The 13,924-nt window shown below is 43.0% G+C and overlaps 1 protein-coding gene across 1 annotated transcript; it reads left to right on the forward strand.

Moving 5' to 3' along the window:
* The first annotated feature begins 433 nt into the window (after positions 1-433).
* On the forward strand, positions 434-13,684 carry mfn1b (mitofusin 1b). Its single transcript, XM_040052786.1, has 18 exons — positions 434-604; positions 1,022-1,179; positions 1,293-1,428; positions 2,158-2,320; positions 3,269-3,393; positions 3,475-3,583; positions 5,640-5,747; positions 5,859-6,012; positions 6,248-6,315; positions 7,738-7,859; positions 8,092-8,218; positions 9,421-9,525; positions 9,905-10,007; positions 10,607-10,833; positions 10,914-11,084; positions 11,793-11,989; positions 12,231-12,365; positions 12,590-13,684. Exons 2-18 carry the CDS (start codon positions 1,032-1,034, stop codon positions 12,657-12,659), a joined length of 2,268 nt encoding a protein of 755 aa, XP_039908720.1. The 5' UTR covers positions 434-604; positions 1,022-1,031; the 3' UTR covers positions 12,660-13,684.
* The last annotated feature ends 240 nt before the right edge of the window (positions 13,685-13,924 follow it).

Here is a 13,924-nt window from a genome sequence, read left to right on the forward strand (position 1 = left end):
TCTACCGTTGTTTACAGCGCTGTCGGCCGCTGTTTAACTTCAGAGGTAATGTTCATATGTTGATTAATGGTTTTCTTTTGTTTTTGATGTACTGCAGAATATTTTTATAAAATCCCAGGCCAGGAAAATCACCTTTATGTTTTTCTGTGTTTTATCTTCAGCTACTTTGACACAAAGGCATCTGCTGTGATGCTCACATCTTTGATAAAGTCTGGAAAGTGTCAGCTTCCTTTTTATAGATAGAAAAATATGTAAATGTACTGATCTGAATTATAATATTTCTGACTGTCTGAGGCAAAATTTCCCAGATTTAAATCGAATCGAATTGAATCGAATCGGAATCAAATCGATTCTAGAAATCAGTGAGATACCCAGCCCTACTTTCTAGTGTTTCTGTCAAAGCTGCATTTTATTTTGAAAAGTTGTTTCGGAAGCATACTTCTTCCTCTAACTAACTTGGCGCTGTGACATTACAGTGAACACACGGGCTAGCCAGTCTGACAGCAATCAATCTTCCAGTAAGCAAAGGAGATCTCTGCATTGTCCACCCGGATCTATATTATTTGTGTTATGAGAAGAGGACGCGGGCTCTCTTTGGACAGCGGTGAGGAAAAAAAGTAGCGCCGGGGCTAATGCTAGCTTACGGCTGCCTGTAACATGACCTAGCTTAATCGGTTAGCCTCCAGGACAGCACTCACCGTGAGAGATTTTCAAGTGTGACAGCTGCTAATAACTAACCGAGAAAAGCCGGACATATGTGTGTACAGCTACACCGTGTGTAGCAATGTGTAGGAAGATGCACGGCGTCACTGCTAACTCTTGTTCGATAACTTTGCTAAAAACACTTTTAATAAACAATCCATCTTCCATCCACTGCAGTTTGATACTTTGATACTTAAGTTATGTAACTGTAATATTAAGATCAACAGAAGTGTTTCGGCTCGATCCAAACTGTGTTTGCGGTGTTGTTCGTGCCCGCTGATACGAGTGTGTTTGTCCTTGCTGACGCCTCCGGTTTCAGATTGACCAGCATGGCTGCGGTGCCTCCACTCAGACGGACAGACTCGGCCCGGGGCGAGTTTTCCCCTCTCAAGCACTTTGTTGTGGCCAAGAAGACGATAAGCGATGTGTTCGAGCAGCTACTCCACTACGTGAAGGAGACTTCAGAGTTTGTGGAAGGTGAGAGAAGTTTGCCTGGGAGCTTCTAACACCGACTTCTTGTCAATCAGGAGTGTTGGTGCAGGAGGCGCACAGCACTTGCTTTTCTTCATGCTGTGTTTTTGTGCTGACAGACATCAGCGGGAATAAAGCTTTGGAGAACATCGCAACTCAGGATCAGAAGGAGCAGATTAAGGCATATAGAGACAAACTGGCTGTCATCAAGGAGGTGCTGGCACGCAGGCACATGAAAGTGGCCTTTTTTGGCAGGTTAGTCTACCTGTTGACCAGATTTATTTTTATTTAATGACATTTTATTAATAAAAAGTTTTTGTTATCGGTTTACTTCAGTGATGTGTTTGTGAGATTTAAGAAGATCAGAACAGGTATTACAATATAAACGGTGCATTTGTGAAGAAAGTGGACTCACACTCATCTTAAGTCTTGCTAAAGAAGTCTTTTTATTTTTATTTCAGTGTAATCAGGTGTTTTCACATCTAGTTTTACTTTTTATGTTTACTTTCGTTGAACTATAATAACCATGATGCTTTACGCATGCTCTACCAAAAGCGGTGCTATTCTTAAATGGTATTTTCCAGAGTGGTTTTTTTTTTGTGACGCTCTCAGTCGTGAGAATGTAAAGCACTCTTTTCCCTGTTGTGTGGATAGGCGTGTCTTTACTTTCATTTTCTTTAACTATGAGTCAGTGCCTCGAGTAGTTACCTGACCGTGAAACTAATGTGTTACAGCAAAACAAGCATGTCCTATATTCAAGTAATTCAGTCAGATGGCAATAAATTGCACCATACAGCAGCTGGACTAGCTGAAAATAACAGGAACTTTGTACGTAACACTTTCATTTCTTTATGAGTTTTTAAAATTATGAGCACACTGAGCAACAACAGGTCTCACTTGCAAATGAGACCTCGAGTGTCAGTGGGACCGCCTGTGTGAATAAAGGTTAAATAAGTAAGTAAAGAATCTGTTTGTTGATCTCAGGACCAGTAATGGTAAAAGCACAGTGATTAATGCCATGCTGAGGGATCGAGTGCTGCCAAGTGGTATTGGCCACACCACCAACTGCTTCTTGAGTGTGGAGGGCACCGATGACGATAAGGCCTACCTCAAGACAGACGGCTCAGATGAAAAGAAGAGTGTCAAGGTAAGTTTAATTCAGAGGCAGCAGAATGTTTTTGGAAGTTTGCGAGCTCTGTCTAGTAATTATGTGCAGCTGATCCCCTCCAGAGAAACCGAGGACAAAGTTTACGTGAACACACGCACCAGAATGCCACCGTGGTCGTTAATCAGAGCATCTGTGGTTTGCTATTAAAACTCCAGTAATAATGGGACTGAAGTTTTTCACAGTTGCAGATAAATGTAGCACTTGAGTAGCTAAATGGACTGGTTCTTATATGGCGCTTTCACACCAGCACTTATTTCTGTGTAAGTGCTTTCTGTCTAACTTCACACACATTCATACTCCGATGTGTCTGCAAGCATGCAGAGTGGAGCAGCCAGGGATTGAACCACAAACCTTTCAGGTAGTCGATGGCTTGCTCTACCTCATGAGCTACAGCCACGTAAATAGTCAGTTGAATGCAAATTGAACTGGGCAAAGACTGAACTTGTAGCCATGTAAGAACATGTGACATGAAGGCAGGCTGTTTACTGCAGTGTCAGGTGTCTGAAATTTAAAGGAGACCCTACAGTCTTGTTTACTGTGTGGAGCTGAGCGGCTTCGTCTCACCTTCCTAATAATCAGTCTGGTGTTTTTACGTGTTAATAACTCAAGTGATTAAAGCTAGGTGGGTTTCCAAGTGGTAAATTTACTCATATTTATAAATAATGCACTTCTACTCGAATCAAGCACTCAAAGCACTTTTCACTACAAGCCACTTTTCTTCCAGTCATACAGACCTAAGGTGCTTTGTTAACACACTCTCTCACACTCTGATGGATTCTTGGGACAATTCAGGGTCCAAACCAGCACCCTTCGGTGGTTTTTAACACATTTTGGTGGCTGCAAAATGTGCTATAATATTCATTTGTATTACTATAAACTTTTTGTGTAAATATTCCTAACATCAGTGGATTTCCTCCCTGTCTGCAGACCGTGAACCAGCTGGCTCACGCGCTTCTCATGGATGAAAGCCTGGATGCCGGCTGCCTGGTACGTGTCTTCTGGCCAAAGACCAAATGTGCTCTGCTGCGAGACGACCTGGTGCTTGTAGACAGGTAACAGGATCAGATCTTCGCATCTGAAAAGTCCACCTATCTCGTACATTTGGTGTATTTGACCTCCCTTCTGACTTCCAGCCCTGGAACAGACGTCACGTTAGAGCTGGACAGCTGGATAGACAAGTTTTGCCTGGATGCTGATGTTTTTGTGCTGGTGGCAAACTCGGAGTCTACACTCATGAACACGGTAAAGTGTCTCACACACATCAAACTCATGTTTGGCTGCTGTCCTGATGTCATTCTGTTTCAATAATTAGTTGCAGCAGCACTTTCATGCGTAGATAGGGAATAACCCGAGCTGGGGAAAAGGCCGGATAACGTTTTAAATCATCGAAACAGCTCCATGGGTGAGCGCCACTCACTTAAGGATTGATCAAAGAAATTCCCTCATTGTTCCCGCTTGTAATTCAGCTCTGAATTTTGTCATCGTATTGCCAGCACCTGTCATCTTATCTGATCTGTCTAGTCAGGTTTTTTCAGATTGCCTATATGCTTGTGTCAGTCATCAAAACCATTATTAAAACCATTATTAGGCTTGTTAGTTACTGATCTTTTATCTGCTCTTTCTTTGTCAGTTACTTGTTTAAATGTATATTAATGCATATATTGATAGCTATTAGATGATAGGGTCGCTGTGTCCGTCGGCCCGTTGTCACCCGTCATTGCTCTATAAGCCTCTAAGTTTTCATTTAAGTGGATGGTGTCCTCCAAAGGCCTATCTCCCCTCACCACACTCCCTGCCGGTAACTGATGCCCTCAGGGGTCGGTGCGTTGGTGGTTCTTGGTGTCCGGGGCTGGGCGCTCAGGTATGTACCGGCTCACTCCCGGTGACTACTTGGCGGGGCCTGGTGCCTGTTGGTCGGTCAGGTCTCTTCCGGGGCAAAGGGGGCCCTCGGGCCTCCGGCCTCTGGGCCTGCGGCTCGGTTCACTCTGGCACAACTGGCTGCCGGCAGAGCCGCCGGGCACGCCACTGCAGCCCCCTCTGGCTTGCCACTGCAGCCCCCTCTGGCTTCTGCTCCGTGGCTACTGGGTGACCCCTCATCTGGGGCTCTCCTCAGCTCTTCCCACACTCCAGTGGTCCTCTTTGGGCTCTCGCACTCTGGGGCTTCTGGATGTCTGGGGCCTGGATCTCTTCCATGCCTGCTTCATGCCTTGGGGGACAGGGCTATGGCTCTCTACATCCTCTAGCAGACCGTTACATAGGGAAACCTTTTGAATACAAGCGTGCTGATCCACACAGGTGTGCACACGGGTGTACACTGTTCATAGACACAAACTACACCTCTATTGGCTGCTATTTCCAAGCACATTGTGCGCTGTCGGTCCTGCTTGCTGCACAACAACATTCAATATTTAGTATTTACTGCTGTTTACACTTGGCTAGATTAACGTGATGGTGTTGTGTTTAGTATGTTGCTTTGTTTTTTTGCTTGTTTTCTCTTTTTTTCTCTCAACAGGTGATCCAGGAGATTTTGTTTTCTTTCTCTTTTTAAGTGCCCTTTCTCACTGTCCCGCTTCCCTTCTGTTTTTCTTTTCCTTCATCTTTCTTTCTCCCTTTCCTATCCCTCAGTCATGTCTGTCCCATCTGTAACAACTGAAAATAAAATAAATAATAACAACAAAGGTCAATCAAATGGACCAATACGGCAAGGCCGTGATGATCCATTGGGCAAAGTAAATCCACTGGGTATCCTTGTTGGTCTTCAGAGAACAATTCTGACGGCTAAAGAACCAAATGGGACAGGCAAAAAAAAAAATAAAATAAAATAAGTGGATGGTGGCACAGCAGTTTGACTCCAAGTTTCCAGTTCTGTGAGTGCCAGAGGGGCCGTGTGGATGTTCTCTATGCTGAGCTGATAAGAGTGCAACCAGCCAGTGTTTATGTCCGACCACAAACAGGCCCCACTCTTCTTTCTGTCTGCACATTCATGCAGCGTGAAGCTAAACACAGCCAGTCACAGAGATCTTTAGCGCAGCTGCAGTTCTTAAAGGCAAAGCAGACTTGCATTCCACTCTGGGCTTTTCTGTAGATATAAATCGAGGATTTATGTAAATAACTTTGATGGCTGAGTAGCAAACATAAAGCTACCATTTCTGCATAAGTGTGCAAACCGTGAGGATTTTTACCCCTGCAGTCTGCACCCTGTCAAATCAAGCAGGAGCTTTGTTTTGGAAAGAAAGAAATGACTTCCTGTCTTTACTGTTCTGCACTACTCACTGTCCTTTAACTTCTTTGCTTCTAGGAAAAGCACTTTTTCCACAAAGTGAATGAGCGTCTTTCAAAGCCGAACATCTTCATCCTCAACAATCGCTGGGACGCCTCAGCAAATGAACCAGAATACATGGAGGACGTGAGTATGGGATTGCTGTGTCATCAGCCTCCAATGAAAGAGATTGTTACTTTGAGAATACATAATGTAAAAAACCTCTCATACGTGAAGGTGGCGTGTCTTCTTTTTCAGGTGAGGAAGCAGCACACAGACCGTTGTGTGAACTTCTTGGTGGACGAGCTCAAAGTTTTGGACAGTGATAAGGCACCCAACCACATTTTCTTTGTCTCTGCAAAGGAGGTGCTCAATTCCCGTATGCAGCGTGCACAAGGCATGCCTGAAACAGGTGAGGATACAGGGAAGGTCGGACTAACAAAGTGTACTACCCAGATTTCATACACGTGCGTTCACCAGTGTTACGCAGAAGCCTTGATATCAATATAAAGCAGAACTATGAATGAATATTAAATTAGAGGTTTAGATGTTTACATCCGATGTGAGTCAAAGTATTGTACGCGTGCATTTTTGCAGTCATGTTCAGAACTTTATGATCTTTCTAATGTGATTAAATTGTCCAACAGGTGGCGCTCTTGCTGAGGGCTTCCAGGAGAGACTGAAGGAGTTTCAGTGCTTTGAAAGGAGGTTTGAGGTGTGTTTGTGTGCGTTTAGGAAAACGAATACATTGAAGCGTATATTCCAATGTTTACTAACAAACGGAGTGTTGGATGGATGTTTCAGTCGTTACAACTATAGGATTCAAAGAAACGTTAGGTTGCATGGATGCCTGCTGAAAGCTGCAGTTAGCGCATTGTCAGAAATTACAGCTGAAGAAAGAAGGGAACTCACCGCTAAGCTAACTGAGATTGTTTCCTTATTCATTGTGAGCAGGAGAAGAAAAGAGTGGCTGCTCTACAAGAAGCAGAACTTAGCTTGTTGCATAAGTCTGCTAACATTTGTGGAATAAATAAGAAATCTTCAGATGTTCCTTTGCCAGCTCAAAGTAGTAGTAGTCTGTGTGTGTTTCGATGTTTTTACAAAAACAAGAGTCGGCGTGAGTCTTCCCTCGAGCAGTAACAGCTGACAGAAGCAGCCAGCTGCTCAGACTTTGACTCCCGCAGGGCCGTCCACTCGCTGCGCCTGTTTTACATCAACCTGCGTCTTCATTGCTGAAATCTAGATTCACTTAGGTGAGGGCAGCCGTTTGTTTTGTTCCACATTTTTTCATTGAGTTTTCTATTGCTGCTTTTTTTTTTTTTTTTTTTTAATTTTGCATCTTATTGTGGTATTTTGGTTTTTGTTGTATTTTACTGTATAGATCCTGGGAATAAAAGCACATAGAATAAGAGACATTTGGCTTCACTGGCAGCTTGGTCTGGCTGTTGGGGTTGTTAGTGATGGATGCTGGAACATCAGATTAGATCCAACATAGGAAAATGTTAAAGTAGGCAGTTAGCAAGTTAGCATACACTTCTCCTCCTCCTTTACACCTGAAATAGCCCAATAAAGGAGGAATTGTTTGGAAGAGAGCATATCAGACAAATCATCATACAGCTGGAAAAGGGGAAACAAAAAGTGCTCTGTGAGAAAAACAAAGAAAGCACAGTTCTGATGAAGTAGATTTACTATATTGTTAGAGAGCTGCTTCTGTCAGGGTCAGGAATCTGTTTCCAGTAAGTCATCGCGATACTCTTTACTTAACTTAAAATGAAGAACAGCTACTTTAAATCCCAACATGACATAAAATTCCTACTTATCTATGTTGCACTTCCTCCTTCATTCTGTTGCGTTTGTGTTTAAATTCACTTAATATGTTGATTTTTATTTCTTAATTTTGTTGTGAGATCACCAACACACTACTGTGACCAAATGTGGGCTGCGTGACACAAGATACGCACTCTGCTGCTGTTGTTTCCACACCTGTGTTTCCATTTCTTTTCTTCTTCTTTTAAGTCAAACGTAGCAGGTGTTTATCTTGTCCTACATTCGTCCCTGGTGGCGTGCAAGTTCCCGCACGGCGTCCAGTAGCAGCCACAGTAAATGTCACAGTAACTTGTGTGTTATGGCCTCGCAGGAGTGTATCTCGCAGTCAGCAGTGAAAACAAAGTTTGAGCAGCACACTATCAGGGCCAAGCAGATCACAGAACAAGTCAAGAGCATAATGGATGCCATCCACATCGAGGCCGCGGAGAAGAGGTGAGCGCCCACTACGTTTTCTTTACTTATAATGTCTGATCTTCCTCCAGCTGAAGGGTTTCTAGAGATAAAACATCAGCATGCTGAAAAATTATGCGATCATTTGAGTTGTCAACACGTTATTTTTGCTTCCTTCTGCTGTGCAGGTTTAATCAACGTTTTACTGTCAAGTTATTTACCTGCTAGTTTGCATGTGTGACAGCATTTCCTGTTTGGGGGGTGGGGTCTTCAGAGTGGCGGCACTGGAGGACAGAGAGTATCAGATGGATCGGCTGGAGTTTGTCAAGAATCAACTCAACCTGCTAGTCGATGAAATTAAAAAGAAGATCAAGGCGATCAGTGAGGACGTGGAGTCCAAGGTAACACTGACAAAAGGAGAAATGGATTTTTTTCTGCCCTGAAGGATCTCCAACCTCAGATATTTACTTTGTGATTACACCAACACATGCAGTGCTAATTGTCTGCTGATCACTTAGGTGTTTCATCTGATCATAGTTTTTAAGGGGCCAGATATTACTATATATCAGCTAAGAGGTTTTTTTTCTGCTTATAAAACAGATTTCTCGTTTATTTATGAACTTTGTCACGCTTTCTGCTTTTATTAGCAAACACGTTGCCAACAGCAGATGGCAGGGTGCCCTCTGGTGGCCAAATTATGCATAATCAACACCTGATTGAAGGGTGTTTCACCTGTCTCTTCTTTAGATCAGCTGATAAATTTATCAGATGTTATAAATGCCAGTAGGTCAGCAAATAGCAAATATTATATCAATCAATTTATTTGTAAGCAACATTTAAAAACCACACATGTTGACCAAAGTGCTGTACATAGTAACAAAAATAACAAGTAGAACAAACACGCACAGAGAATAAAACAAACTCAGTCATGATTAAAAGCTAGAGAGTAAAAATGTGTTTTGAGACAGGCTTTAAAAATGTCGAGTGTTGGAGAGATCCTAATCTGAAGAGGCAGACTGATCCAAAGTCTGCTCTGTGTGTAGCCTGCTGCTAGGGACAATCAGAAGCAACTTATCAGCTGACCTGAGAGATCTGTTTGCAGTATTTTTAGTTAAAAGGTCAGAGAGGTATGACAGAGCTAATCCATTTAGAGACTTAAAAACAAGCAATAACATCTATTCTACAATGCACTGGAAGCCAGTGTAAACGAGCCTGGAGAGATATGGTCATGTTTACGAGCGCCTGTCAGGAGTCGGACTGCAGCATCCTGAACTAGCTGAAGAGCAGAGCCTGGCTGGTACCGAAATAAAGACTATTACAGTCGTCAAGCCTGGATGAAATAAACGCATGGATCACTTTCTCAGAGTCAGCAGGTGACAAGCTGATTAACAGAGCTTTTGTCTGTTTCCTTTCTCCTTTAAATGAAAGTAACTTAATTACCTCTATATGCAAAAATAAAACTGTAATTGTTCTTTTTCTTCTTCTTTATTTCGCTAATATTGAAATTGGAAAAACTTCTTGATGCCTGGACAGAAACCAGAGGAAGCTCCATTGTGTGTCACTGACTAGATCAGCTTGAGCTCCCATGTTGCGTTTTATCCAGGTTTCCACCGCCATGGGGGAGGAGATCTGTCGCCTTCATTTAATTGTTGATGAGTTCCACTGTGACTTCCACCCCTCACCTCAGGTCCTCAAAATGTACAAGTCTGTAAGTAAAGGCAGCATAAAAACACCTCAGACGAAATAAAAGCCAATAAAATGATGTTCTGCTTAGCCGGCTGTAAGGGTCAACAATCGATGCTCATTAAAGTTGTCTGCTACACATTCAGTCACCAAGCAGATAAACTGCCTGTACATACTACTTGCTGAAGTTTCTCTCTGCTACACTGTGTACTACACACATTTAGTTTAACTTTATCTGACAGGCCTCTGAAAGCAGTTAGCATCTGCTAGCTTAAGCACTACAGTGTTCCAGTTTCAGTTTTAGTGGAATAACAGATGCCAAGTCTGCATAAACACTGTGACAGTGCCATGCGTGCAAAGATCCTTTTTTCCATCTGACCTCTGACCCCTGTTGCTGTTGGCAGGAGCTGCTGGGTCACGTGGAGGAGGGGATGGGCAAGAATTTGGCTTTCCGCTGCTCCAATGCTGTCAACGCCTCTGTTCAGTCCACCCAGGAATACATGATAGGTAATTCACGTAACACGGAAGTTAAGTAATAAGAGCTCCTTTGCAATGTTGCAATATAAAAGCTGAAGTCGTTAACGCAATTTCTGAAAATGGTTTCATCTCTTAAGAAATGGATATTTTTTTATTAGAAAATGGCTTCAGGGCAGCATTTTTTTGCTCCGTCACTCATTCGCAGCATTGCTAAACTTGGTCAGAACATTTTTGCCTTCAGGCTGATGTCTGCTACACCCTGATCACTGCTATATATATACCCTCCTCGCTGAATGCCGTCATTCCATGCCCCATTATGCGACAAATGCGTCACTGTCATGCACGCATGCAAGCTGTGCTCGGTGACAGTGATGTTGTAAAGGTGTTAATGTGCCCTCTGATGAAAAGACTTCCGGAGCTGTTCTATAAATCGGTTTCTCTTTTTCCTTGTAAGGAAAAGTGCAACACAAACGTGTCATATTTGGTTCTTAACTTTGAGCCCAGCAGGTCCCTAAAGTTATACCAGCTCTAAATGTGTCCAAATGTGAATGTCCTCATTTTGAAGGGCTGCCCACCTAGTGTCCAAATATGCCTTCTCTTCATTTTATGCTGGGATTCTCCCTTTCCAGAGAGCATGCTCCCTCTGCTTCCCTCTTCAACCCAGAGCCAGGTGTCCATGCTGATGAACAGCAGGAAGTTTGACATGAGTTACGACCTAAACTGCGCCACACTTTGCAGCGACTTCCAGGAAGACATTGAGTTTAAGTTTTCGCTGGGCTGGAAAGCGTTAGTCCACCGCTTTCTGGGATCTGCCAATGCAGAGAGAGCTCTTAGAATGGTGGACCACAACTTTCAGGTGCGCACCAATCAAGAATTATTATTGTAATGAGACTTTTTCACATCCTATTCTGAAAAACTCTGCTTGTCATTCCTTAGACACCTCGCCCAGCACTGCCTCAGACCCAAACACCCTCCTCCTCTGCGCCCCCCACGACCGTGGCTGTGCCCAATCAGCAGACAGCCCTCATGACCCAGGAGGACCTGATAGTAGCCATCGCTTCCCTCAATTCTCGCACTTCAATGGGCGTACTGGTCGTTGGAGGAGTGGTATGTTGTGTCTGAGGTCGTTTTTAATTCCAACATATGAAATATGGTGTGTGAGTAAAGAGTAAGGAAGACAGTAAGTCCATTTTTTTTATCTAGCACATTTCAAACAAAAGTGATTTACAATAAAAAGAAGAAAGAAATAGAAGAAGCTGCTCTTAACCACAGCACTGGTTTCACTGTCAGAGATGTTTGAACCTGTTTTAATAAAAGGAGCCCGAGAACCCAGGTCTCATTTTAACCTCTCAGTTAATAGTGGACAGTCGAACAATATGAACTCTGATTGGACATATTTAACTGTAAGAAACTGTCTTGACATTGAGTTTTTATTTGTTGCACTCCCTGAGCTTTGTTATGGACCAGGGCGTTCCAATATTCAGAAATCAAAAGTAATGTAAAGTTCAGCTAAATGTCCAAAACTGTGTGTCCAACGAAATTCGGGCCTTATGTTTGCCACCACTGAACTAACATGTCCCATGTACTCCCATCTTTGTGATGTGCATTTTAGCCTGTTTAACATTTTCCTGTTAAAAATGGTTGATATTTGTTCCATTGTAGCTCAAAAGGATTGTTTAGACGACCGTCTTTGTAAACCTATAGAGAGAAGAGTAGTATTTGCAAATACACGGTGCTGAACTCGACATGTTTAATCCAAACTTCCACCACTGAAACAGCAGAATAAGCATGCTTCACCTGCCTACTCTCTCTCAGGTGTGGAGAACCGTTGGCTGGAGGCTGATTGCCCTGTCAGCCTCTCTCTATGGCCTGCTGTACCTATATGAGAGACTCACTTGGACCACGAAGGCAAAGGAGCGTGCTCTGAAGCGGCAGTTTGTGGACTATGCATCCGATAAAATGCAGCTCATGGTCAGCCTTACGAGTGCAAACTGTAGCAAACAAGTCCAACAGTAAGTGTGCTGCCTTTCATATCATCTGTCTATCCAGTGAGCTGACGGTGTGCACTGTGAACCATCTAAAAATCATTTCTGCCACTTGCTCTTCTGTGTGCATGAACAGGTTATAGCCTCATGGTTTTTGCTTCCCTCCTCCTGCCTCCTTTCCTAATTTAAACCTACACAGCTCAGCCCCGCCCTCTGTAACAGAGCTAAATAAATAAGCAGTGCCACACTGTGCCCTCTGTGTTACCAGGGAGATGGCAACCACCTTTGCTAGGCTCTGTCAGCAGGTGGAGCAGACGCAGAAAGAGCTGGAGGCAGAAATCCGTCAACTGACAGCGAAGATCGATCAGCTGGAGAGCATCCAGAGCCGCTCCAAGAGCCTGCGGTCAGTCCAGCTCCCTCTCTTATCGGGAATAACGGGAAAAGTAAAGTGTCTGTCTGGGAATTTATCAGGAACCAGTGTGGGGAACGTTAATGTCTCAGATCAAATGAATGATAACAGTAATTGGAAACGTGTAGTTGAGTTCTACATGACAGATATCACAAAATGTTATCTCAACCCAAGAAGGTAATAAGTCAAGTATTTCTTTTTATACACGATGTGTGCAGACATAAAGCCACTGACCTGGAGAAACAGCTGGAGGAGTTCACCAAGCAGTATTTGCAGCCTGAGCAGTGAAGATCCTGTTCTTCATCGCTCCACAGTTCAGCTCTCACGGAGTCAGTCATTCCTCAGTTCGGTGCCACGTCACTGCAAGATCGCGCACAGCCGAGGTTTATGCGCCGATGTTTTGATAATCAGCTTCTCAATTATTCATTTATAATTGTGTTGGTACCCCGGGAACAGTTTTCAATCTGAATAGCCACTTGTAATTTTTTCCCTTCTTTTTGTGATTTTGTAGATTTGACTGTTAATCTAAAAAAAAAAAAAAAAAAGACTATTCTTCATGATTAGCAGAGAGACGTGCAAAGACACAACCGGGTCTGCTGTATGTCAGGCTCTTCTAAAAGCAGTGAACACACCTGAATCCTGTGGTGCAGATATGCTCCACAGGTCACGGTTATCCTGGTCGGCGTGCACACCACCGGTCGGGTGCTGTATTTGGACACTAATGTGCTTCTGACTGTGAATATTTCAGTAACCTCTATGGAGCAAATCAGTACGACTGTACGTGCATCTGTTTGGTCACATCTACATTGTGTGAAAAACAAATTAATTTAATAATGAAAGAAAACATTTTCACAGTTACAGGAAGCTCAGTAAATTCACTCAATCGTTTGAGTACGAATGAAAAGTTGAAGCCTTGTCTGCTATTTTCTAATACTCCAAACTGTATAGAACAAAAGCTTTCAAAATATTCATATATATATATTTTATAATACCCTATTTTATTTATACCCATTACCTGATGATGACTACACCAGTGTGCACTTTGTAAACTTTTTTTCCTCAAATGTGTCCTGAAGTATGTGTAGATTTTCCAAATTGCATTAAAACTGCAACGATCTAAAACGAGATTTTGTGCGTTTCTTTTTGGACACTTACAGAAAAAAGGTCAAAGGTGTTCAATATTGCAATAAATTAGAGTCACTCTGCTGCTAGTTTACGATTGAATGGCGTGAAGTCGACAATAACATGCCGTCTGCTGCTGATAATGACTACTGACTGTAAAATGAACAGCAAAAATAAAAAGCGCAAATCTGTGGCTGTCTACATGCACAGAAATCTCCAGCCAGACCTACATCAATTTGAAAGAGGAATTCCTCCACTGATAGTGATGTAGTTGCTGCACCCGAGGTTTTATGTAGGAGCATAACCAGAAAACAGCCAGTTTAGTGGAGTCCGCTGTTGTACAGAGACACTGCAGACATGTTGCACAGAGTGACTCGGATATGCTTTGGCAATCGGCAGCATTTGGGAATTAGCAAATATTTGCAAGCCTT

Source organism: Simochromis diagramma, unplaced genomic scaffold (genome assembly GCF_900408965.1).
Source record: "Simochromis diagramma unplaced genomic scaffold, fSimDia1.1 OVJJ01000419.1, whole genome shotgun sequence".
NCBI classification, from domain to species: domain Eukaryota; kingdom Metazoa; phylum Chordata; class Actinopteri; order Cichliformes; family Cichlidae; genus Simochromis; species Simochromis diagramma.

Excerpts from the sequence above, each read along its gene's own strand:
- mfn1b (XM_040052786.1), top strand. The coding sequence starts at position 1,032 with ATGGCTGCGGTGCCTCCACTCAGACGGACAGACTCGGCCCGGGGCGAG. Across the intron at positions 2,321-3,268 it reads ATGAAAAGAAGAGTGTCAAG|ACCGTGAACCAGCTGGCTCA; the intron begins GTAAGTTTAATT and ends CCCTGTCTGCAG. Across the intron at positions 3,394-3,474 it reads GACCTGGTGCTTGTAGACAG|CCCTGGAACAGACGTCACGT; the intron begins GTAACAGGATCA and ends TCTGACTTCCAG.